At 32.1% G+C, this 27,676-nt stretch overlaps 1 protein-coding gene across 7 annotated transcripts; it reads left to right on the top strand.

Moving 5' to 3' along the window:
- Positions 1 to 11,438: 11,438 nt before the first annotated feature.
- Positions 11,439 to 26,328, top strand: LOC123207920 (serine hydroxymethyltransferase 2, mitochondrial-like). Of its 7 annotated transcripts, XR_006500560.1 has the most exons (8): positions 11,439 to 11,735; positions 11,829 to 11,878; positions 11,973 to 12,059; positions 12,413 to 12,534; positions 12,689 to 12,765; positions 13,115 to 13,243; positions 24,778 to 25,014; positions 25,887 to 25,956. XR_006500560.1 is itself a non-coding variant. In XM_044625417.1 (7 exons), exons 4-7 carry the CDS (start codon positions 12,458 to 12,460, stop codon positions 24,897 to 24,899), a joined length of 405 nt encoding a protein of 134 aa, XP_044481352.1. In that variant the 5' UTR covers positions 11,439 to 11,735; positions 11,829 to 11,878; positions 11,973 to 12,059; positions 12,413 to 12,457; the 3' UTR covers positions 24,900 to 26,328. The 7 variants fall into 7 exon arrangements, 6 of the variants coding, with proteins under 6 accessions (XP_044481352.1, XP_044481354.1, XP_044481355.1 ...); XM_044625417.1 differs by having other exon boundaries at positions 24,778 to 26,328; XM_044625419.1 differs by lacking the exons at positions 24,778 to 25,014; positions 25,887 to 25,956 and adding an exon at positions 19,453 to 19,757 and having other exon boundaries at positions 11,440 to 11,735.
- Positions 26,329 to 27,676: the final 1,348 nt, after the last annotated feature.

The following is a 27,676-nucleotide window of genomic DNA, read 5'->3' as shown; positions in this document are numbered from 1 at the left end:
CAAAAAAACATGCTGACATGAAATCAAGTCAATCTTGAAATAAAAATTATTTCAGAACATTCATTGATACCTTGTGGTGGTAGAACTTTTTTAAATTTTCTCTTTTTGAAGCTCAATTATTGAGTAACATGCACATATGTGTGACATCAAATATCAATTCACTAATTTCAATACACACATTTGCTAAGATTAAATTGGAAAAAGAAAAAAGAGAAATTGAAAGTTTTTTAACTAGTATTCGTTTCATCATATTTTCGATGAAGCTCACATATCACCCAATTTATCCCTCATTAATTTTTCCTTGGTGAAGATTTTTTTTATTTTAGTGAAAAGAGTTAATCGAACGCTAAAGCCCATAGATGAACAACCATGTTTGCATACTTCTACACCTGACTTGCCTTCTTGTCTTTGGCCCAAAAAGTTATTTGATTGATACAAACAATTGCAAGTACGAATGCCATTGAAAATGCATTTACTGCATTTGGAAATTTGACAAGTTATATGCCTTGGCAATTTTCCAGTGCAACCCCCCATTTTCTTAATTCCTTCGGTATTACTTTCATGATTATCTTGTGGTGATGACAAGAACAATTATGATGCACATCTGGGATTACATCGGAAGCCGCAGCTATGATACTTACAAGTCAATCTAAAACTACTGTAAACTCCAGTACCAGACCAATACAATCCTTCTATTTGATAAATAACCAAATCCAAAATTTAGTATCTTCCCTATCTCTTACATCGAAAGCAAATAAGTAAATTTGATTATTATTATCATTAGTTATAATAATAAATAAAGTTTTAAAATATCTATCTTTTAAAAAAACACTTCCAAGAAAGATCATTGGATGAATATTACTTTGGAATACCCAAATAGAACAACTTATTCCCACCAAAAAACATTTAAATTTATGCGCGTCATCCATTTTAATATGTGAAATAGTCTCAAGGTTACAAAATAACAAATTATAGCAGTAATCCAGTAACAACATGAATGACTCATTAACATACATCTTAATGTTTATGGTATCCAATTTTTTGTCTGTCATGCCTATGTAAATGATATATTAATCTTATACTTATTAGTCATGTCAAGAATAATTTCTTTCAATCAATATACATTACAAACATCGACTTCAACATTTGTTCCAATGCTCGAGCCTCTGTTTGTTTATAATGTGACAATATTTGATTTTTTAAACATGTGTGTTGAGAATATATATGTCGAAGTGAAAAATAGTCGTAATGTTCTAGCCTTATCGTATATGAACACCATCCATATTGTTCATGAGAACATTTTATCTTCTATCTAGATTTTGTGGATTTATAAACTTTGTATTAATATCTATCCTCCAAAGCATGTGTTCTGAATGCATCTTGCAAATAGTTTTTGTCTAAGGAAATGTCATCTGCTTTGAAAGATTGTCTCACTCTCCACTCCTTGGGCATTAGACTATGATGGCTGGTTAGGGAAATGGGATAGTGAATGAAATGCATGACCAAAAGCATTCTCAACCTTGGGTGGTACATTAATGTGAAATAGATTTGCACGTTTGAAACTATCTATACCTTTAGTACTATAATTAATATTAATCTTCTCCTAAGACACAGATTCCTCAATAGGAATTTCATCTATTTTGTTACCATGATCAAACGAACTCTAATTCAAAACTCTTTTTTCATTTTTATATACCCAATTTTTTAATAGCTCCAATATATCGACAGTATTCATAATCTTCATCTTCTCTTCAATGATAAAGTATAGTTTCTTAACTAAATTAACCAAAAATTTCATAACTAAATGTGTAAACATAATCTTTAAAAAAATTCAACACAAATATTTAAAAAAATCCATTTAGCACCCCCCATCCACCCAGCCATGGTATGAAATCGTTTACCCTGTATAGTAAAATATCAATTTACCTCCAAATCAAATTAACACATCAGTTTACCCCCACATGGTAAAATGTTAATTTACCCCTGTATGGTGAGATATCAATTTAACCCCCATCACTTATATTATTTTCTAACTAAATTAATTAGAAATTTTATAATGAAATGTACAAATAAAAATCTTAGCAAATTTGGCAAGAATATTGAGAAATATCAATTCACCCCTACATGTTAAAATACGAATTTGTTGTCAAACCAAACCAAAACAATAACAAAACTCTCCATTTTGATCTATCTTATATATTTTGTAACTAAATTAACAATAAATTTTATAATTAAATGTACAAATATGATCTTGAAAAAATTTTGGCATGAATGTTACAAAATATCAATTTACCACCTACCCCCTCTGGCATGTTAAAATTAAAAAAAAAAAAAAGGAAAAAACTCTGCATATATAAAATATAAAAAGAAACCGCTAGTGTAAAATGACATCTAACATCCTAATTTTTTTCTAATATAAAACATATTATTTCAGTCATTTATATTATTCTTGATTTTAAAATTCATTTCAAACTTATTAAATAAATTTTACACACCAAGAAAAAATATACAATCATAAAAAACTGAACTTTTGAGTTAGTGTTCGTATGAACATCAAGAAGTAACGAATTTCCTTTCTTGATTTGAAAAGATGATGTTGGATTTTGAGTGGAAATTTGAAAATGACATTTTCAAAATTTGTAGGGTTTGATTGTAATACTGTTTTGCATAAAGCAATGGAGGTTATATTTTTAGGGATATGGGTTTTTTGGTGTTTAAATTTGAGTTTTGGTCATATTCAATAACTCTAAAGAGTTAGTCAATATTGTATACATCCTCCTCAATTTTGTCAATTTAATCAATAACTGGTTAATCAGTTTCAAAAAATTTGTTTATTAATCTATTAGAAAAACATAAAAGAAGTTCTTGTATCTTACATTACAAAAAAAAAAAAATTAGTATATCATAAATATAAAATCAAATTTCTAAATAACATAAGGATATTTTTAAAATTTTAAACTTTAAATAAACTCAAAAACAATTTATTAGAAAAACTGATGTAGACATAAAATTATTTTTATACAATCAAATAACTTAAATTTGTTTTTAAATTTAAAAAAAAAATTATTGTTAGTAGATAAGCCGAACTTAATAGGGTTAGTTCTCTTAAAATATAGAGACTAAAACGTTATGTCTTAAATTTTTTTGATTAACTATCATAATTATTTAATTCTCGCAAAGTATAGAGATAACATGTTATTTTTTCGATTAACAACGTCATTTTGTTCTGCTTTCTAGTGTGTTTCCTCCCTGGAGTTCTGGGCTTCTGTGGCTTTTAAGTCTGGGCTTGCTGCTTCTGCCTTGGTCTCCCTCTCTGCCTCCTTTGTTCGTAGTCTGGAGTTCTTATTCGGTGCTGTGCCTGCTGTGATTTGATTTCTTGTGCTTTGGAGATGATTGCTGCAGAATTCGGCATATGTTTGTTTCCCGTAGTCTGGGTTTGCTGCTTGCTGTGGGCTTGTGTCTGCTTTTGGAAGCTACAGGATGGAAATCATGATGAAGTGCATTGTACAATTTCTTAGTTTGCTCTTCTTTGGTGGCTGGTTTCCCTGTGGCTGCCAATCTTGTTTGAGGCTATTGCTTTTGCTGTTATGGAATTAGAGACTAGATAGGATTGTGCTAAATTGGACATTTATACTTGTGACTTAGGTTTAGGGCTTGTTTTGTTACTGTTAAGATGTTGGACATGTCCAGAGATGTTTCCTTGCATGCTTGAGCCTTGCATTCCTCCTTTGCTGTGCTTAGGTTGTATTACCTTTGAGCTTTGTTTTCAAATGTATATACTTACTAAAAAAAAAAAAACAATTACAGATGACAATAGCTAGGAAGAAATCCAGAATCTCTAGGGACTTTATGGCAGTAAAAATAAAAGAGACACGTGAAAATTGAAAAGTTATAATTAGTCGACACAAACTGACAGGGATGACGTAATGCCTGAGAAAGGCTGAAAACTTGACAAACTCAGAGCAAGTTGGAGCAGAATTGCCCCACTATTTGCTTACAATTATTTTCATATTGATGGACCTTATTCGTTCAGTACTTCCAAACAAAAAAGTCTTTAAGATAAAAGACATAATATACCTAACCATAATTATTAATAGGCAAAGAATTGTTCACACCCCAACTATGTTATTATCTCTCATTTTTTCTTATTAATTTTAAAATTTTTATTTATTGACCTATAGAAGATTAAAATTAATAAAATTCTAACTTCTTTAAATTTATCTCCTTTTACTCCCTTAAACCCTAAAAACTAACTATTTTTCCCTTAGATTAAGTTTTAAAAAATAATATTCTCCCATAGAGTTTAGCTTTCAATCTTCGATGTCAAATCTAACATCATTGCTGGTGATGAAGCTTTTCAGATATATCACCATGCTCTGGCGACGTAAATCTGGTTTGAAAAAATGGAAAACTTCATCGAAAGATGAAGCTCTCCATCTTTTTATGCTAGATTTATGTCGATCAGCTTTCCAGAGGAGACAAGAGAGACCATCGGAGCATGGTGATGTGTTGGAGAAGCTTCGTCGTTGGCGATGGCACCGGATTTGGAGCTGGGGATTGAAAAATAAACTCTAAGGGGGAATGTAATTTTTTAAAACTTGACCTAAGAAAAATGGTTAGTTTTTAAGATTTTGGAGAGGAAAAAGAGATTAAATTTTAGTTTATTTTTAATATTACAGATAAAATACCGTTAATTTTAATTGTCTATAGATGAGTAAATGAGATTTTCAAAGTTAACAAATATAAACTTAAGATAACAACATACTTTGGGTGGGAAATAGTCCTTTGGCCTTACTAATATTCTACTCTACCCTCTCTCTCTCTCTCTCTCTCTCTCTCTCTCTTTATATATATATATATATATATATATATATATATATATATTAATAATATAAATGAAAAATGATACGTATCATGAAATATATCAAATTACTACGATACAGTAGATATGTTATATAATACAATATATATCCTACAATATAATACATATTACCAATATGGATTGATACATTTAAAAAAAAATGATATAATAGGAGTGTACATGAGAAATCTTAAATTTTTAAAATGTTCATGATATTTTTTAAAATAATAATATGTCAATTAAATTTTTTATTATTTAAAAATTATATCACACAATATGATACGATTCCTGATATATAATACGAAAAGTTAAATTTTCGATATAATTTGTGATACACAATTCGACTACCATGCACCTAGTGCCAAGAAATACTTAGGAAAAAATTACACCATTTCTACGTTAACTCAATTTAATTACAAAATTTTGGTGGGAACATGCTTAAATTGACACTGTTTCAATATATAAACTCACTTGGATGAACTTTGGCCTTTTTTTTTTTTTTACTGCATTCTTCTCAAATTCTCAATCCCTTTTATAACAAGTTGTACAAATAATGCAATATAATTGTAGTGTGGATTCCTACTGAAACAGGAAAGAACGTCAATTACAATTTGACAATTCCCACTCAGAAAATAATTTTCTTGCTATACAAGCTAACTCCCACTCAGAAAATACAAGTAAAATTTATTAGATGTTTGAGGTAACTGAAGAGGAAGAAATCGTAATTTTGATTTTTGGTGTGTGTTTTCAATGTAGCATGAAGAATTATTGGTGAAAATGATTGCAATGGTGGTTGGCATCATGTCGGATTGCACTTGGTCCAGGTGATTTTGATCGAATGCACCTTTCCAAGTTTGATTCAACAAGCGAAGTTGACAATTTTTTTTCTCATTTATTTTTTGAAAATATGGAAAGATGAAATGACTGTCATATCCTTTTACACTTTGTTCACAAAATTAGTTTTTGGTTGAAAAATATTATTTATGCACTTAAATATGGGAGGAAATGTGTTTTTAAGCCACACCTAGCGTGGAAAAATGTAAATCACTCTTTTCTAATAGCGAAAAATTTTATTATCAAGAATGTATGTCGTTAGACTATCATCATAATGTGGTACATAATATGACATTTTAAAACCTGTAATTTTAAGGTTTTTAAAAAAAATAAATATAAGCATTTTAAATTATGTGTCAAAGCAATCGCTTTGACTCCTTTAGAATAAAATGTAATAAACATAAAATTAATGTTTTTAAAACTGGACTGAATCATTCATTTTGATTGGTTAATCATAAACTAATCTATAATTCGATTCGATTTTATAATTTGATTTAATTTATATATAAATATTGGCTTATTTAAAATTTGATCAAACTCGCTAAATCTGTTAAACCGAAAAAACTATTTAAAGTTAATAATTTGTAATTAGGTTTTTTTAATCTATGTAATAAAGTGTCAATTGTTTAATTAATATATTTGAAATTATGTTTTATATATTTAATATATTTTATGTTTAAAAATATGATAAATATTTAATTCTATTTAAAATATATATAATAATTTAATAATAAATTAAACTAATTAATTAATTAGTTAAATTAAATGAATTGATTGAATTATAAACCAGTAAAATAATAAGTTTAATCACTACTCTTATGTTAAAAACTCGGTATATAATATTCGTTCTAGCTAAATGGCTGGCAGTCAATTGTACTAAGTTGTTGGGTATCATAAATTTAGGTATTGGTAACTCAAATGGATGCACAAAACTGACCAAGGAAGTGACGTGAGGGGGTCACGTTGTCACCGGTTCTACAGTATTTCATGGCAGCCACCCAATGTTTGATTCTGCAATTCAATTGATCTACCAGAAAACTAATATCATTATCGTCGTCTTCATCTTTCTATATATTTATATCATTTTAAAGTGAAGCACATCAATGGCATTAAACAGATCCAAAATGTTTAAACTGATTCTGGGTAGATCCAACACCTCTGAAAATTACTAATATTTTCATAATATATACATCGTTGAAAGGCAATGATCGATGCTCAAAACATTAACAAAATAATATAAACTCAAGCATTATTTAATTATTTAATTGTTCACCAAAATACTATTACTTGTGTAAATCCCATCGCACAACTGGAAACACTGCCGGGCAGCGTCCGGATTCTTGGTAATGGCAGCCGTCATCGAAGTTCTGAGAATAGCTAACGGCATCGTAATGGAAAGACAAGTGTTTGGATCCGTAAAAGCTCTTCCCATCTCTTACTAATCTTCGCAGAAAGTTTCGCCATCGGCGGCCTCTTTTGTTGCTGCCACCGCAGTAATGAATGCGGGAGTATTCCATCTCTTCATGCACAGGAAAGCATGAAGGCGACATGATGCAACCACTCAAAGTGTAAAAGGATCGCCGGTGACTCAGATCTTCCCTCTCCATTATTCAGATGCTACCTGATGATAAAGATGAAGAAGTGTTTAAGCTTTTCTCATGTCTCTCTCCAACGATGATGTTACATCTTATATGTATACATATATAAAAAATATTTTATTGGAATTTCCATTATTTTTGCGCTGGTTTAATTATTGGACCCAACCAATGTTTTTCATTTTCTTCTCTTTTTAAAATTTGCAAAGCCAAGCAATCTTGTGACGTTTCTCTTCATCATTTTAAGTCAGTAAACATTACTGGTAAAACGGTGCCATGTTAGGTATGAGAAATTGGGTTCAAATTTTTCAATGAAATATTAAAATTATACTTTGAATTAATGTGATTGAGTAATTATATTGTGCTATTTTAATTAATTACTGATTTGTAATTATCTCATGAACCTCGTAATTATTTTAAAAATAAATAACATTTTCTCACTTAAGTTTGGTTTAAAAACATTTTTCTATCTTTAATCTATATAATTAATATTATTTTACTTAAACTCAAACACCATCCAAAAAAAAAAAAAAACAAATAGCATAAGTATATTATAGTAATTTTAAAATCTATTAATTTTAAAATAAAAACGGTAAATTTTTATCAGACTAAAATATTTTAGAGATGATAATTTAACCTTTAAAAATATTATTACATTTTATTCAATTTTTTGAGAGTATAATTCACTTTTATTTTAATAATAGCTAAATGGCACAATTATTATTTCTCTCCATTGTTAGTTAAAGGGCTACATCAACCGAACCACTGCAAGTTAACCTAAATTATAATGTTAACTTTGTTCTTCACGCTTTAAATATATGAAGGTCAAAATTTTATTGGTTCGCATTAACACTCTTGACTCTCCCATAAATCCTTCCTTGTGAAAGGAAGAAGAAGAATCTCAATCAATAACATGTGACTAATTGACCAGCTTGGTTTGTAATTTTTAAAAGTAGACTGATGGTGGTAATTGCTTTAAGAAATCTTTTATTTAGGCCAAAGGACTATTTCTCATCCAAGTTTTAATGCAAGAACAAATATCATCTAAAGAATATCAAAAACTCAAACACTTATCCATAGATTAACTTTTGTTAGAATTTTTTGTAAAAAATAAGGGTAAAATCGTTATTTTATCATTAAATCCTAAAACCTAAAAAATTTATATCATTTCCCCTTAGTTTGAAAAATAACACTTTCTTCTGATGATTAAGTTTTGAAAAATTTGTTTTTCCCCCTAAATTTTTTTTCGCTGGTTATTGGAGAAAGTTTCGATTGTCAACCGACCTTCCCACCACAACCTTCTCCCATCGTATGCCTTCCAACCATAGAATTTTCATCATAAAAAGATGAACCATTTTTGTCGGACGAAGAGACAAAGACAATTTGTCGTTATCCGGCCGATAGATTGGAGTTCTCATTGAACCTATAATTTTAAAAGCAGAAAATAATGGTTTTTGACCATACAAGCATCCTTGAAAGGATTCTAACCCTAAATCTTGTGATAACAAACTATATAACTAACCATCCATTTAAATCCCTTTTGAATAATAACTTCATTTTTTTGAATTTAATTTTTCACTAAGAGCTGCAAAATCTAAGAACTCAGCCATTCATTATTTTGATGGATTTTTTTATCAGGACATGTGAAAACAATAGATAAGGAAGGAATAAACGTTGACTGGCCGCACAAAGAAATTAAGAAATAGAGAAAAGAAGTAGCTAAAGAGTAAAGCATGTGATTTTGGTGCAACGAAACCTGCGGTGGTCTCCACACAAAAACCTGTGGGGACTTGGCCATTGTCGTAATATGAAAGGGCAGAGAGATAGAGATAAAGAGCTAGCAGAACACAAAGTGGCATTTACGAAAACAATGTGCAGGCCCTCTAGTCTTTCTAATATTCGCTGTCCCCATCTCCTTTTCTTTCTGGTTGTTCTATGATTCTTGAATTCCTTTAATTTTCATCCTCACTTTTTTTAAACAACAACAATATAATGATAATGTTTGATCTGGAATATTATATTGGAGCTACAATGGTAGTTGTGTTGATCACAAGTGATTATTATTTGTGCTGAAAGTAACCATTGTGAACCAATACACTTTACAAATGTAATGATAGTTTTGATTTAATAATAAAATCAAATAATTAAATACTCTAATAATAATTTACAAATGTGTTTAAATGATTAATAAAGACAAGTTAATACACTTTATATGTTATGATTTAGATAGACAATTATTGTGGGTTTTTGGGTTGTTGGATCTTTGGTTGGAAATCTAATAATCTATTATATTTGCTTTATAGGTTCCCTCATCAAAACCCTAATATAACATTGTTTTCATTGAAAGTTATCATTTACGAAAGTTGTAAAGGATAAAGAGCAGTCACCCCAATATAGGTAATTTCAAAATTTCAAAAGTTTTATGGATCTAGAAAACATAGTGCTTCAAGTATTCTTTTAACCTTTAACTAATTTAATTGAGTAATACTATGTGTATCCAATTTAAGTATACAATTGTGTACATACTTATATGTTTCATCACATGATAAAATATTACTTTATTATTAATTTAAATTCACTCAATTATGTAATGACACATAGAAGTTGATACATATAGTTTTATTGAATTTAGTTGGCCAAAAGATTTGTTTTCACCCAATGTGTAGTGAAATCTCAAAGTTTCACCCACCAATTTTTAAAAACCTAAATACTCAGTTACAAGTCAAATTCTGTTAAAATTTTCAGTTAAAGTTAGGGGAAAATCATCATTTAACAAAAAAAATTTAAAAACTAAAGTTTTATCACATTTTCCCTACTGAATTTGAAAATCTAACAATTTCCTCCTATCCAAAGTGTGAAAAATGGTCATTTCTCCCCTAAGGTTTTTTCTCCTTTCCTGTGACTAATTTCTTCTCAGTTGTCAATCGGGCTTCTCTCCTACTTCTCTTTTCGTCGACACCTTCTTCTTCCCTCTTTCATTAGAGACAGAGACCGAGCGACAGAGAAGAAGGAGGGAGTAAAACCGATGATTGGAGACAACAACTCATCATCGAAAAGAAGAGGAAAAAATCTTAGAGAGAAATTGTTACTTTTCAAACTTTGAGTGAGGGGGAGAACGAGAGATTTTTAAACCTGAGAAAGAAAATATGATAAAACTTTAATTTTTAAAATTTTTAAATAAATAATGATTGTATCTCTGATTCTAACTAAAATTCTTAATAAAAATTTACTCATAAATAGGTATTTGAGTTTTTAAAAGTTAGAGAATGAGACTTTAAAATTTCAATATACCTTAGGTGGAAACAAGTCTTTTAGCCAATTTAAGTTAGTATTTTATAGTTGGTAAGTAGATCATGTAGATTAGAATTAAAAGTATTTGTTTTTAATATAAAGTTAATTCTATATGTCCTATTAGACCTAAACGTATTAAATTATAAAATTTACAATTTAAAGATGAGACTTGGGGATTGAGAATTTTCCTAGCAAATTGGCGTTTGGTTGGATTTAATTTAAGCTCAGAAATCAATGATCATAAACCCCTAAACTGGTATTTCAAAAGTCAAATTTTTGTCAAGTGAGCTCGGTTTTGGCCTTTAACATGATTTTTTTTGACTCTTTTCGAACTAAATTGCCATCGTGTGCAGTTACCTTCCTATTATGATGTGCAAAAAAATTGTAGAAGGCTAAGCTGCCGCCGACGTGGGGCATGTACACCGACTTTCCTTCCTTATTAACTAGAACAGCCAATCGATGTCAAGGTTAGGAAGAAAAGAAATACAGTGTCGTGGTTTTTTCCCTTCAATTGCGACTTTCGATGACAATCTGATCAGTTGAATCACGTGGAGCAACACTAGATTGAGGTGACCTTTCATTGCCCCGTGGTATGGATCTGAGCCATTGATCTGAATTGAGGAATCATGAATGTTGACTGTAACGCACACCCCACCCTTAAAGCTTGTTACCAGGTCTTATCAAGCACAGAGAATAATTCACTATTAAATTCATGCTCAAAGAATTATTTACTGAATTACCTCACAAACTGAATTATTAGTAATAACAAATCATAACTGAAATCAAAATAATTAATAATAAAGACGTGTACTTAATCAAAATCCAATATTCATAATAATAATGATAATTAAATCTTAAAATGAGTTCGTTCGCTCCATCATTGGCTAGTTGTTTCATCGATATCACTTCTATGCCTCTCATCCGCAAAATCAATTGGAAAGAGCAAGTGCCAGTCATTCAGTAAAATCTCTTTCAACAACCAAAAAGATGACCATACCAGATTTCATTTGTTACAGAAGAAATAACTTAATTCAGCTTTTAGAGCACAGGAAGGCAAAAAGAAAATGGCAATGGCAATGGCGCTTCGCAGGCTTTGATCTTCTTTCAACAAATCTATTTGTCCTCTTTTCAGTGGCTCCAGTCTCTGTTACATGGTTTCGCTTCTTATTTTTTTTAAGTTATACTCTTTTTGGACTTAGAATTGGCTCATTTTCTTGTGATGCTCCTTTTTTTTTTTTTTTTTGCAGTCATCTTTGCCAAGTGAAGCTGTCTACGAGAAAGAGAAAGTGGTGTCACCGTAAGTTGATAATTTCTTTTCTTCTCTTTTTGTGATTATTTAACTTCATTAGTAGGCTGTTGTTCATGGTGTTTGGATTTTGTTTTCTTTACAGTGGCCAAAACAACTGAACGCTCCACTGGAGGTTGTTGATCCCGAGATTGCTGACATCATCGAACTAAAAAAAACCAGACAATGGAAGGTAATTTCATAGCATTTCTTTGCTTAAATTGTTTGTTTCTATGAGGTTACAATAGCTGTCCGTTCTAGAATTCAAGGTGTATATTTCAAATGTTCATTTGTTTCATAAACTCTATCCTAAAGTCTTACCTGTGTTTCTCTCTAGGGATACAAATATTTGCTACAACTGGAATACTGGATTAACACTTTTACAACTCTAAACTTGAGTTTTTTTTTTGGATGAATTTCTTTAGTTTTGTGGAATATTCTGAAGTATCTAAGTATGCTTGGTTTCATTCAACTTTCTTTCGTTACTAAGTTTCTACTAGTTTAGAGTTCTATGGCTTACCAGAAAAGTTTTGTATGCTTTTGAAGGGACTTGAACTCATTCCTTCAGAAAACTTCACTTCAGTATCAGTTATGCAAGCTGTTGGTTCAGTCATGACCAACAAGTACAGTGAAGGATATCCTGGTGCACGGTACTATGGAGGAAACGAGTATGTTATCTATCTCTTCTGCTAACTGTAATACTAGTGGTATTTAGTATCCACTGATTTGACTGAAAAATTACATGGCTAAGTACTTCATATCTTCTTATTGAATTTCCTGTTTTAGTTGGATGCTGAAACTGATTGAGCTTTTAATTTTCAGGTATATTGATGTGGCGGAATCCTTACGCCAAAAACGAGCTTTGGAAGCATTTCGGTTGGATCCCACAAAGTGGGGAGGTAAATTTATGTCATTTATGTAAAGCAGGAAAATTGTGGCCAATATCTGTTCTTTTGTCATTTTTAAACTCAGGATTCTGATTGATTTGCTAACCATGCCAGCATGGGCATGGCAATATGAAAATCTCACTTGATATTTTTTTGGGACCAGACTTATGACCATTTGCAAATTATGAGTCCGCTATAGATCTATGAGTTTAAATCACTTTTGCATTTTAAAGAATATGATTTGATGTCAGAGAGAGGTGACTTAATGGCATAATTAGGAACAGAATCTTTAATGAGATGAGTTCTGTAATTTGTTGTTGTGTTATTGTTTTCCCATATTTATTATGCTCTGTTATTGCAGTGAATGTGCAGTCCGTCTCTGGTTCTGCCGCTAATTTTCAAGTCTACACTGCATTGTTAAAACCCCACGAAGGATCATGGCACTTGATCTTCCTCATGGTGGACATCTATCATATCATATGGCTATCAGGTGTGTTCTACTCTCACTTTGCTTGATAATTGACAGGGTATTGTTACTTTGTACCTGCATTTGCTTCACATCTTTCACTACAAGTTCAAACAGTTGTAGGATAACTTGGCATCTGATAATATGCCATTCTCTTTTCAGTAAAACTGATGGTGTTAGTATAAATTTTTGTACCAGAAGAAACAATAAAATTAGTGAACTCTTTGTCGCTGGCCTTAGTTGAATTTCAAATCTAATATCCAGATCATTGGCGCTCTTTCTAACTGCAGAAAATGGTCTGTTAGGACGGGGGGACACCTATCTTATAGTTTAGGTTTTATTGTATAAAGGGAGAGTTAGGGTTAACAAAAGGAGGGGAAGAAAAATTTGGGAATTTTGGGCAACCTGTGGGTGGCCTTAGGGTTGATTGTGGGAGGTTTCTGACCTCTCCAATAGTCAAATAGGATGCCTCAATCCTTGATTTGTCTGAGTCTATCCATATAAATACCTTTTCTGTTTGTGCTTAAATTAGGAATAATAGTTTGGGATTTTAATAGGGGCCTTTGTCATGTAACTATTAGAAATTGTCTACTCCCTTATTGTGATTGTATCACCTTTCTTACAGAACATTAGGAAAGTTTTCAGTTTAGTTCGGGTTTGCATCTAATTAGAATTTTCAGATCACCTTGACAGAAGTATCTGTGTTCTAGTATTTTTGAAGGTCGAAGCTCCAGCTCTCCATCTTCAAACCATGCATTCCTGAATTAGTTAACTAACCACTGCAGGTTTTACTTGTTTTTTGAGCTGTAAAACCTGAAAAAGTGAATGTATTTTGACTATGGGTGGTAGCTAAGGCGATACATGGTCGTCCCTACTTTCTCCAATATTTCAAAGGGCCCATAAAAATGAGGGTTGAGTTTTCCATTAGGTTGGGTAGCTAGCGATCTATAACGATATGGTTGCATTTTGAGAAACACTTGATTACTCACTTCATGACACACTTCTCTCCTTTTGTGATCTGCAAATTTCTTCATTTTATTTTGAGCCTTACGAAGGTTGTCCTTGAGCTTGTCTAGGATGATGTTTCTGTCCTTAATTATCATATTGACTTCTTCTAGCTTTGATGTTTCTTCCACCCCTTGCATTAACATGACAAGATCCTTTCCATAGAGTGCTTTGAAAGGAGTCCCTAAAGAGTTGTTGTAAGATGTATTAAACCAAAACTTCGCCTATGAAAGTCATTTAGGCCACTACCTTGGCTGCTTGAAACAAAAACACTGTAAATAAGTTTCTAAACTACAATTTACCACTTCTGTTTGGTCGTCGAATTGAGGATGATAGGTCGAGCTGAATTTCAATGAAATCCCCGTAGCCTTGAATAACTTCCCTCAAAATTAGCTTAGAAACACCCGGTCCTTATCTGAAACAATAAAGCATGGAAAACCATGAAATCTTACAACCTCTTAGATGAATTTTTGAGCCATTCCTTCACCGTGAATGGATGTTGAAAAGCTACAAAGTGGTTGTACTTCATCAATCTATCAACCACTACCAAAATGATGTTTACGTTGGCTACCTTCGATAACCCAAATATGAAGTCTATAGATATATCCTTCCATACGCTAGTCAGTATTGAAAGGGGCTATAGTAACCCAACAGAATTGGTTGTTTCATACTTCATTGTTTGACATGTCTCATACTCTATCACATATCTTTTTATATCGACCTTTATTCCCTTCCAAAACAACATGGCAACAATGCGCTTATAAGTTCAAAAATAACCCGAATGAACACCACAAAGGGATGCATGAAATTCAGAGAGAAACTGAGGGATGAAAACAGAATTTTTGGACAACACCATCCTACTTTTGTAAAATAACCTACCACGTTTCAACTGATACCTAGCATGTGACTTGGAATTTCTTAGCAACTCCTACATTATTCCTTGCAGTCATGGGTCCTCAGTAACTTCCCAATTAGTCACATCCAACCCTTCTAATTGAATTGTTGTAACAACTCTCAGCTTTTTGTCTGCTTTTGGATGATGCAATAATATGTTTGCGGCTCCAATTTCACACCCCGGTTTATATTGTATCTCAAATTGTATCCCAACATTTTCATCACCCATTTTTGTTAGTCATTACTGATGACTTTTTGATTTGTGAGGTATTGTAAGCTTCGCTGATCTGTCCTTACTTTAAAGTGTCTTCTAAGGAGGTAATACCTTCTTTTTTGAAACGTCATCATGACTGCCATTAACTCTTGTTTATACACTGATTTCCCTTGAGTTCAAATTGAAAAAGCCTTACTAATGTAAGTGATCGGTCTTCCTTCTTGCATTAATACAACGTCTAGACCCTTTCCTGAAGCGTCCATCTCAACTATAAATTCTTTTGAGAAGTCAAACATCGCAAGGATTGGAATGGTAGTCATGGCCTGTTTTAATTTTTCTAAGGTCGATATGGCCTCATTGTTCCAAACAAAGATATTTTTCTTGAGAAGTCGGTGAGTGGTTCGACTATTTTTTCTGTATCTTTTTACAAATCTCCGATGATATTTTGTCAAACCCAAGAATCCCCTCAACTCCCTCAAATCTCGTGGTATAGGCTAATATCACTGCTCGTATTTTTTTCAAATTCGTCTCAACCCTATCTGAAGATACAATGTGACCCAAATATTTCATATGTTGCTACCCAAAAGCACAATTTTTAATATTCACAACCAAGTGGTGATCCTTTAGCGGCTTTAAGATGATTCTAGTGTGTATCGAATGTTCATCAAATTGCTTACTATATACTAAAATGACATTGAATAAAACAAGGAAAAATTGCTTCAAATATGGTAAAAAAATCTCATTTATCAACCTTTGGAAAGTCGCTAGAGTGTTGGATAGCTCGAACGACATCACTAAAAATTCATAGTGGCCGTAGGTGATCTTCTCGACATCTTCTTTCCTTACACGAATTTGGTGATACCTAGACTTGAGATCAAATTTATTGAACACCATTACTTTTGCTAACTTATCGAGTAACTCATTTATAATGAGTATCAAAAATTTATCTGGTATTGTGATTCAATTCAGTGAGTGATAGTCCATGCAAAACCTCCATCCACCATCTTTCTTCCTCACTAATAGCTAAATGGCACAATTATTATTTCTTTTTAATCTTATTTTGTTGTCATAACTCCCACTACCAATATTGCTCTCATGATCTTTTTAATCTTATTTTTTTGAAAATGTGGATAATGATATGACAACAAGTTAAGAGGTTGAGCGGATGACAACAATCAGATGGTGTGCTCTTAAATATGTTTCAAAAAAAGCTTTGTAGGTTCACAAAATAATGGTTGATCCTCTTCTAATAATTTTTTTAGTTTGACCTTCAGTGTTGGAAATTATAGTGTCTTTAGTTTGCACCATCCCACAATACTTCAGCCAAAATCCTTCCCCTCCATTCGTAGCTGTGCATATGACTGTTTTTAGAGATGATTCCAAGCGGAAAAAAGAGGTTTTATCTTGCACTAAAGCTTTCTTACCTTACCAGTTAAATTTTATCGTTTGTAACTTCCAATTAATTTTGACTTTCTCCTAATTTGCAGAGCTAATCCATGCCCAATATAACATCTATGCTATTTAGTTTGAATGGAAAAAAAATTTGGACTATCGAGATGCCTTGAAATTTTAATTTGACCTAGTCGTAATGCCCCTTCCTATGGATTTTCCTCTCATCCCTCAAGGTTATGACAAAACACGCTAGAGAAATAGGTAGCTTCAATTCCTCTGCCAACATTTTAGAGATGAAATTGTATGTTGCTCTACTATTTAACAGAATAATAACACTCTTCCCTTTTACTAAAATTGTGAACTTCATGGTCTTCGAAGTATTTAATCTGACGATGGAGCTAGCATTAAGAGATACTTCCATTTTCCTCTCCTCTGTGTCTTCTTCTAAGCCTTCAATTTCTCCTTCTTCCTCCTTTGGCTCCTCAGAAACTATCATCACTCTCAATTAGCGGTGGCGACATTTGTGCCTTAGGAAATACCTCTCATCACAGCCGAAGCATAATCCTTTCTTAAGCTTTGATCGAAATTTCTCATCTAAAAAGTGTCTAAAATTTTTGTCCCAGCGTGGCTATGAAATGGTGGTACTTGAGCTATTAGGTTGGTTTGTCGAAGGTGAGGCTAAGCGTATAAGGGTGGAAAGGCGATGGGTCTGGGTATTTAGATTATGGGAGGGTTGGGTTTGATTGGGCCAAGTTATGGTAAAGAAGGTTAGGTCTGTTGTTGGGTTGGCTTGAATGCACAATGGGGCTATGTGATTACGCTATGGAAATGGATCAATGGACTGTTAGGCCAGGTAAGGATGTGGCTTGTATGTGGTTGGTTTAGGTAGGGTATTGGATCCTCTGATTTTGGTGGGTATAATGTGTCTGGTCAGAGTCGATTACTGCATTCTTCTCTATAATCTCTTGAGCTCTAAGCATGACTTCTTTCAACGTCTTTAGTCTGAATAACTTGACCTCCACCCTTACCTCTATCTTAAGTTTGTTTATGAATGCTGACATCAAAACCTCCTCTAAAGCTTCTGATAATGACATCGATAGAGATTCGAATTCATTATGAAAATCCTCCACAGATCCTGTTTGCCTTGACACCATAAGGTCTTTGTACAAGGATCCTTCTAATACTGGCTCAAATTAACATAACATTTCTCTTTTCAATTTTGTTTAGTAGACAAAGGGTTATTGTGACTCATTCCACTGAAACCATCGAAGTGTTTTGCTATCCATACATATTGTGGCATCAACGAGTTTTTCATGTTCTATAATGCGGTTAACAGAGAAATATTGTTTCACTTGGAATATCCATCCCATCGAGTCCTTCCCTATAAACATTGACAACTCTAGATGTCGATGTATCACTTCCTATCGAGCAATCCTTGCATTTTTAGCAACTTCATCTTTCCACTCCCTTTCATCTGCGATTTGCTCAGATTCCTCAACTATTGGAGACATGGGTGTAAGTGGTGGTTGAGGTTCCATCGGTGCATTCCCTTTGTCAGATGGTCTGACTTCTTCTTTAACCACCAAGAGTTCCTTTAGTTCATGTAGGTAGTCCTTTATAGTTTCCATCCCCTCTTCAACTCCTCCCAAATGCTAGTTTACATCTTGCATGTTACTATTCACCTCCCTAAACTTTCCTTCAATAGGTAATTGATGGCTCAAGAGTTTAAAAGGTGTTAGAAGCTATTCATATTGCATCTAACAAAAACATTGTTCCAAGAAGTGTTTGCCATGATTCTTGGTAGGGGTAGATTTGAGCCGAGTCAAGCTCAAACACAGCAAACTCAATATTAGCTCGATAACTGTTCATTCGAGCTCGAACCACGGCTCGAGCTCGTTGAGTGTAATGAAAAGGCAACTCGTATTCGAGCTCATTGGCTCACGAGTTATTTGTGAGCATTTCATGAGTCTGGCTCTGAATACGTAACTAGTCGAGCTATTCGCGAGCCTTTAACAAGTTGAGATCGAATATGTTTAATGATCTGAGCTATTGAGCTAGACTCGATTATGCTTAACGAGCTGAGCCTAAAAGCTTAAAGTTCACAAGATCACAGTTTCAAAATGTTATTTTCGTTTAAACATCACTTAATGCATTTTCATTGTTTGTAAATCAATTTATTTATATATTTTAAATATTTTCAGAAAGAAACACAAAACTAATTCAGCAGATAATCAATCCCTGTAACTTCCATTCTTGTTTGTCAATTGTGGTTTAGTATAAAATTTGGGCTGCTTCTAACAAATTCCCCTCCATCAATGACTACAAGAGATCTATAGCTGCTAACATTTATGTTTTTTGTCCCGGAGTTTTGATCTCACAAATCTTTAGTAAGCACCCTTGGGGAAGACAACAACATTTTCAGTTTATTAGATCCTGCATCATCTCTAAATCAAGAAGTCAAACTCACTTTTGAATGATATCACAATATGGTAATCAGTGGACTAAAAATCCGAAAACTCAAAACTATATGGGACTTAATCTTAAGCAATAATCTTCAAGTGCACACTAAAGCATATGAAGCATAAAGAAAAATATGGGAACTCTTAAGGTGAGTTTCCTTTTTTTTTTGTCAAATCTACTATAACCATTGAAGTTCTTACTCTATATCATGCTCACACCCAGACACATTTACTTCTATTTTTATTAATTTTTAGACCTGATGCAGCAGTGATCTGGAGATATTATATGAGTTCAAATTGTGGCAGTTTAGCATTTGTTCAGAAGAAAGCAACTTTTGGTTTAGTTCTTTGACATCTCACTTGGGTATTTTGAAATCTCATATCCTCTCTCCTAAAAAAAGAACTAATACCCCATATGTATTGTTTACCCCGGTGAATTCAATTATTCACTGTTGTATTGTGCAATATTTTAGTTTAAAAAAAAAGGAATTTGATGTAGCCAAGGGTTTGGGAGGCACCTACTTGTATTTTGCAGAATCCATTCATAGTTTTTGCTTTTCCTTTGAGTTCTACATCTTCAAAGTTTGATTACTAGTAAATAGTTTTATATATACTTCATGACCCCAGGCATACACTATTTTATATGTACACTGTTTTACCTCAAAATCCATTATTTATTCAAAAGAGAATAGAAATTTATAAATAGTTTTGAAAAATGGTTCAATCAGTCATCTGAATTTTAATTTTCTCATCTTGTGTATCAAATGCCTAATCTTGATGTCTACTGCTTCCCATATTTTTCTTTATGTTTCCTATGTTATTATTAAAGAATTCTTAGACATAACATAATCTACAAATCAAGACAACCAAATAAGGAAAAGATACAAAGAAAAAATATATCCAAGATCATCATGCCATTCGACAATTCAAACATTTTAAACCCGATTTAAATTAAATAATCTACAAATCAAGACAACCAAATAAGAAAAAGATACAAATAAAAATATATTCAAGATTATCATACCATTCAACAATTCAAACAAATCAAAACAAATTTTGAATCAATAATCTAAACATTTTTAATATTTAAAAATGAAAGTTTTCTCCACCGTTAAAGTATAATAATAGCATTTCAAAATTATATCAATAATCTGATGGGGGTCATTTACTTCAAGGAAGCGTTAAGGGTTTCCCCTAATAAACCCAATATAGTATCACTCTTGTCTTGTCTTCTTTTACTTGCGTTATTTTTTTATCTTTGCTCTGTTTGAATAGACAAAAAGTGTTTGTCTAACTAACAATATAGGTGTAAAAAAGTTCATAAATGTTATTAAATCCAACCAGATTTTATTAAGATAAAAAAAGGTCACATACATCCATAAAGTTACTCAACTATTAAACATTATAAAGACAACAACAATTAAGAATTAAATACTATTAAACAATATGTTACCTTATATCTTTATTTATCTAGCAAGATAAGCTCAGCAATCTCGTTTTCACCTTCCATCTTCAAGAAATTAAAAATGAATGAAAGTTATTAATCATATTGTCAACAATTAAATGAAAAATCAATTTAAAGATCATACAGTTGTGATAAGTAATTGACTACCTCATCTTGTTTCTTACTATTATAACGCGTTCTCATCCAACCGGCTCCACACATAAATATATTGATTGTTTCTGACGATAGAGATGACCTATACTTGTCAATCACTTTACTATCTGCACTAAATGCACTCTCCGAAGCCACTGTTGTAATAGGAATTGCTAAGATATCGACTGTCATTTATAAAAGTACTTTATACTTATATTGATTGTCCCTCCACCAGTGAAGCACATTAAAGTCGCCTGAGTTGACATCATCAGATATCTCAACACTATGTTCTTCCAGATACATTTCTAACTCAGACTTCATGGTTTCTTCTGAGTATGTTTTCTCTTTATGATCCTTTAAATATAGCCAACTATATTTAGGACCATAATGTCTACTCTCTGAATATCGAAAGCTTGATGATTTACCTACAAATTAAATGTTAAAACCTATGATATGTTATAAAGTTTCATTTAATGACAATAATCTAATGTACCTAATGTATTTGATGGTGCTTGTTGGGTCCTTAGCTGATGTTGTGAATGTGCAAATACAGTTGATGAATTTTTTGATGATAACATGTCAACGTTTTCTTTGTATAATTTTTCTAACATTCTTTTGATATATTCTATCTCCACAGGGGCATTTTCTTTACCATATAAAATGGAAAATGTCAAAGTAATTCTAAGAAACTTTATCCTGAAATCATCATAAGCCAAACTAATTAGTTAGAAACATGTTCTTTATATACATATATATTATAATAAACCCAATCAATTGTAAATTAATTACCTGAGATCTATGATGCTAGCAATCGCCATAAGTAAATTCATGCTTTGCTTGATAAGCCCTAATACAATCAACTTTTACTTGTTTCCTTCTAACTTTTTCATAAAGAGGTTGCAGAACGTGACAAAAATTAATGAAGTTGGGGTGCTTAACTATATTAAACGACAATTCAGATATCATAACCAAGTGAGTTAAGACCTCTTGAATCTGAAACACCAACACCATAATCATTGCATTAGTTAATACAATTAATTTCATAACAATTTCATAGTAACAATAAACGTTCTTAATTGAACTCAAAATAACCTTGGGATGCTCATAATTCGTCTTTGTTTTCACCACAGTTGGAGTAGGTAACCCTAAGGGTGAACGCTCAAAACTTAAGATAGTTTGTACCCCCACGACTAAGTCTTTCCCCATTGCTTTCTTCCTTTCAACACATTGACCCATATGTGGTGTCAAATGGGGAGTAGCCTTGGTCTTTTGCAATTTCATCTTTTCTGGCAGTACTTGCATACCGCATATGTAGCATCTCCAATAATAACAAACATATCTTTTGAAAAATACTCCAAAAAAATTGATGTTTTCCTCCATTTATTAGATGAAATAATAGAATGTGGTGCTTCTGTTTGTCTTTTAGTACATTTAGTTGCTTCGACTTCTTTACTTGAAGTTGAGACATCAAAATCTCCTATTGTAGCCAAATCAATATCCACATTATCAACTCCAACCATTTAAGAAAGTATAGGTACTTCAATTTGTACTGATTTTCTCTTAATGGATGCACATACAGAAGGAGTCATCGTGTTAGCAGTAGATGCTTGCGATGAAACTCGACTTGCTCTATATGGTTCTACTCTTCTTGACCTCATATTCTACATCACAATCACATTTAAACGGTTCGTTGTAAATGTAATTAAAATATATATAGAATATAGAAATTACAACAACGAAGGAAAAATAGTAAAAATATAACTTGGACAGTTAAAAGAAAAATAATAAAACAAAAAGTCCTATCAGGTATTTTTAACTATTATCATTATTTTTAAATCAAAAAGTATTTTCATATCAGTTTTCTATCTTTGATCCCTTTGACTCCATCCATGCCTAAAACCTAACATACAAGTCAATGCTTCAGATTTTTTTTCTTCCCTTATATTACTTTACTAATCAATGAACTAAACTCAGTCTTCTCGGCCTTGAATTGAATATTTTAGATTTCAAATTGATATTAAAGAAACTCTTATTTGAATTAGACTCTAAGGGTTTCACTAGCATGATTTTTCTATCATGTGAAAAATTTATACTAATTAACTTGGAAGTAAATAATGAAGTGTTATAATAGTTACTTGATACAATGATTATAGGAACAATCATTATCCAAAGATTTACAAATTTGACAAAATTGAACAAGATTCCAAGAAATTTAAAAAAAAAAATCAAACCTTTTTATTTAACCCCATCACTACCCCAGTATTACCCTCTATGATAAAATTTGATCAGATTCCCAATCATTAAAAACAAAAAAAAAATACTCTTATCTAAACAATACAATTTCTTGTAATTATAACAATTTCTGTTTTAAGTTCCTTATTGCTCTCAGATGGTTTTGTTTGGACTTTCTTTGCCTTGTGTACTAGTTATGAATTTTACGCATATAGACTTATTCTGTCAATATCTAAATTTTCTATGCTCAGTTACATATTTTTGTTTGTTGAGGGAATTCGGAAATGTATGTTATCTATTCTACAATCATGATTATAAAATATATCTTTAGGCAAAAAAAAAAAAGAATATATCTTTAGGTGAATATAAAAAAAGTCTTCTTAAATGATGTATCATGGAAGATTTAATCAAGAGTTGGGATCATCTTCATAATACTAATGCCTCCAAGGGAGAAGAAAAATCAGTTTTCACTTATATATTCTGTTTGATCGACAGAACACATTGTTTCATTTTTTTCAAAATGAATGAAATCATGCAATGGATTGTGATGATAATTTTAATGCATTTTCTTTCTTTTGTATCTGTAAAACTACTCTTCTATTCAGTTTGAGTCACTAAATTTACATGCTCATATTAATTAAGATAAAACTCAATTTCTTCTTTCAATTGGTGATCTCCTGAGACAGAATATTGGATCTGTGATTCCAGATAAAAATTTTATGTATGACCTCTCAACTTATATTTCAGAATATTGATATAATTGACAATTAGATGCAAGACAAAATAGATTGAAAACCTGAAAAAACTAAGCACATCACCAACAAAAAAAAATTGAATCAAACCAATTTCAAAATGCAAAGGCATAAAACGAAATCCACCATAGCAAGCCAACAACACAAATAAAGAAGTTTGATAAAACCCTCAATTCAGAAACCATAATTCCAAAGTTAGGGTTTAATCAATTTAAGGCAAAAATTAACAAATTAAAAGTGAAAAAAAATGGAAAAACACAAACCTGAAATATATTTGTGTCGTCGACATTGTCGTCATCGTCAAACCTCTCAACGTCGAAATCTCGATCACTGGACAAATCTTTTATTGGCACGTGAGAACACTTGAATTGAACCGTTTCACCCTGAGAAATCCCTGTCGATGGACCGAGAAAATAGGTTGGAACTTAAGATTGAGGAAGGTTGTACTTTGGAACTGGAACTGGAGAGCAGTTGCACATACTTGGAGGAGAGATGCGCGACTAAAACAAAAACAAAAACAAAAACAAGTGAATGAAGCAATTAAATTTCATTCACTTTTCATTTAACCAAAAACGACACCGCTTTTGGTTAAATAAGACTTGGCTCGCGAGCCTAGTTGAACTGCTCGGCTTACAGTTCAGACTCAGGCTTGAGCTCGTTTCCTTGAACACTGTAGCTCGAGCTCAGGCTCGATTTGAATCCACCCTTATATTAAACCTTGGGTGGAAAATTTAGTTGGCCCAAAAAAAAAGTTGTTTTAAGTATTAACGAACCCGAACCCGAGCCTGAGCCCATGCTGTAGTATTCAAGAAAATCGAGCTCGAGCCCAAGTCTGAACTGTAAGCCAAACAGCTCGACTAGGCTCGTGAGTCGAGCAGCTCGATTCGGCACATGAGCAGAGTAGCTTGACTTCACTCGTAAGCCGAGTCATATTTAACCAAAAACGGTGTCGTTTTTGGTTGAATGAAAAGTGAATGAAATTTAATTGCTTTCTTCATTTGTTTTTGTTTCAGTTACGGATCTCTCCTCTAAGTATGTACAGTCGCTCTCTAGTTCTAGTTCCAAAGTACAACCCTCCTCGATCTTAAGTTCTGGCCTATTTTCTCCATCCATTGACAAAGATTTCTCAGGGTGAAACGGTTTAATTCAAGTGTTCTCATTTGCCAATAAAAGATTTGTCCAGTGATCAGGATTTCGACGACGAGAGGTTTGACGATGACGACGATGTCGATGACACAAATATATTTCAGGTTTGTGTTTTTCCATTTTTTCACTTTTAATTTGTTAATTTTTGCCTTAAATTGATTGAATCCTAACTTTGAAATTAGGGTTTCTGAATTAAGGGTTTTATCAAACTTCCTTATTTGTGTTGTTGGCTTGCCATGGTGGATTTCGTTTTATACCTTTGCATTTTGAAATTGGTTTGATTCAATTTTTTTTTTGTTGGTGATGTGCTTAGTTTTTCCAGTTTTTCGATCTATTTTGTCTTGCATCTAGTTTTCAATTGTATCAATATTCTGAAATATAGGATGAAAAGTCACACATAAAATTTTCATCTAGAATCACAGGTTCAATATTCTGTCCCAGGAGATCGCCAATTGAAAGAAGAAATTGAGTCTTATCCTAATTAATATGAGCATATAAATTTAGTGATTCAAACTGAATAGAAGAGTAGTTTTACAGGTACAAAAGAAAGAAAATGCATTAAAATTATCATTACAATCCATTGCATGATTCCATTTATTTTGAAAAAAATGAAACAATGCGTTCTGTATATCAAACAGAATATACAAGTGAAAACTGATTTTTCTTCTCCCTTGGAGGCATTAGTATTATGAAGAGGATCCTAACTCTTGATTAAATCTTCCATGATACATCATTTAAGAAGACTTTTTTTAGATTCACCTAAAAATATATTCTTTTTTTTTTTTAGCCTAAAGATATATTCTATAATCATGATTATAGAATAGATAACATACATTTTTGAATTCCCCCAACAAACAAAAATATGTAACTGAGCATAGAAAATTTAGATATTGACAGAATAGGTTTGTATGCATAAAATTCATAACTAGTACATAAGGCAAGAAAGTCTGTTAGAACTCATATATCACTCTTGCAGGAAGAAAAATCAAAGGAAGAAAATGTCTCTTAAGACACATGGCAGTAAGGTAAAGGAACATGCAACAAAAGCCATATGCTAACATTATGCACAACAGGCCCACAACTAACAGAGGGGACCACAGGGGTATTCATAGATGAGGTGACATCATAAGAATGGAGGAGGCACTGCAAGAAGGAGGTGGGTATAATAACCGTGGGAAAGAAAGAAAAGGGGAGAAGGAAGAAAATAGAAGAATACGCAGTAAGGGAGAGACCCAGCCTCTCAAATGCTGGTGATGGAGGCCTGAGCTGGAGTTCCTTCAGTCCAGAGCTTGAGTTTCTTTAGTATTTAGTTTCTTGATTTTCTATCTTTATTGTTAAACTGGTTGTAAGAGAAACAGAGCACTCGTGATTTCGTTGGCTGCTATTTTATCTCAATATTAAGGAAACATTCTGAAACATCAATTTGTCTATTGTTCACTACACTATTTCATGCAACATTCACGGTTACATTACTCTCGTATCCACTATAGTCTGATTGTTGTGACAGCCGAATACCACATCAAAGCCAACCCGAGCCGCTTACCAGATATTCGACATCAGGTACCTAACAAAGTCCAAACAAAAACATCTGAGAACAATAAAGAATTTAAAACAGAAATTGTTACAGTTACAAGAAATTGTATTGTTTAGATAAGAGGGTTTTTTTTTTTTTAATGATTAGAAATTCGATCAAATTTTATCATATAGGGTAATACTAGGATAATGATGGGGTTAAATAAAAAGGTTTGATTTTTTTTTTAAATTTCTTGTAATCTTGTTTGATTTTGTCAAATTTGTAAACCTTTGGATAATGATTAGACCTATAATCATTGTATCAAGTAATTATTATAACACTTCATTATTTAGTTTCAAGTTAGTATAAATTTTTCACATGATAGAAAAATCAAACTAGTGAAACCCTTGGGGTCTAATTCAAATAAGAGTTAGTTTAATATCAATTTGAAATCTAAAATATTCAATTCAAGGTTGAGAAGACTGAGTTTAGTTCATTGATTAGTAAAGTAATATAAGGGAAGAAAAAGAATCTCAACCATTGACTTGTATGTTAGGTCTTAGGCATGGATAGAGTCAAAGGGATCAAAGATAGAAAACTGACATGAAAATACTTTTTGATTAAAAATAATGATAATAGTTAAAAAATACCTAATAAAACTCTTTGTTTTACTATTTTTCCTTTAACTGTCCAAGTTATACTTTTACTATTTTTCCTTCATTGTTGTAATTTCTATATTTTATATATATTTTATTTATTTTAGTTACATTTACAACTAATCGTTTAAATGTGATCATGATATAAAATATGACGTCAAGAAGAGTGGAACCATCTGGAACAAGTCGAGCTTCATTGTAAGCATCTACTGCTAGCACGATTGCTCATTCTGTATGTGCATCTATTAAGAGAAAATCGATGCAAATTGAAGCACCTATACCTATTGAAATGGTTGGAATTGATGATGTGGATATTGATTTGGCTATAATAGGAGATTTTGATGTCTCAGCTTCAAGTGAAGAAACCGAAACAACTAAATGTACTGAAAGACAAATAGAAGCACTACATTCTGTTTTTCCATCTAATAAGAGGAGGAAAACATCAAATGTTTGGAAGTATTTTCTAAAAGATATGTTTGTTACTATTGGAAATGGTACATATATAGTATGCAAATATTGTAAGAAAAAGATGAAATTATAAAAGACCAAGGCTACTCCCCATTTGACATAACATATGGGTCAATGTGTTGAAAGGAA

The sequence above is a fragment of the Mangifera indica genome, unplaced genomic scaffold, assembly GCF_011075055.1.
Source record: "Mangifera indica cultivar Alphonso unplaced genomic scaffold, CATAS_Mindica_2.1 Un_0117, whole genome shotgun sequence".
Classification (NCBI taxonomy): domain Eukaryota; kingdom Viridiplantae; phylum Streptophyta; class Magnoliopsida; order Sapindales; family Anacardiaceae; genus Mangifera; species Mangifera indica.
The sequence above is the reverse complement of the archived record's forward strand: the minus strand, read 5'-3'. Positions and strand labels throughout refer to the sequence as shown.

What these genes read in the sequence shown, in the direction of transcription:
- LOC123207920 (XM_044625417.1), top strand. Translation starts at nt 12,458, where the DNA reads ATGCAAGCTGTTGGTTCAGTCATGACCAACAAGTACAGTGAAGGATAT. An exon ending in CGGTACTATGGAGGAAACGA is followed by an intron (nt 12,535 to 12,688) that starts GTATGTTATCTA and finishes TTTAATTTTCAG; the next exon opens with GTATATTGATGTGGCGGAAT. An exon ending in TCATATCATATGGCTATCAG is followed by an intron (nt 13,244 to 24,777) that starts GTGTGTTCTACT and finishes TTTTTGTTTCAG; the next exon opens with TTACGGATCTCTCCTCTAAG.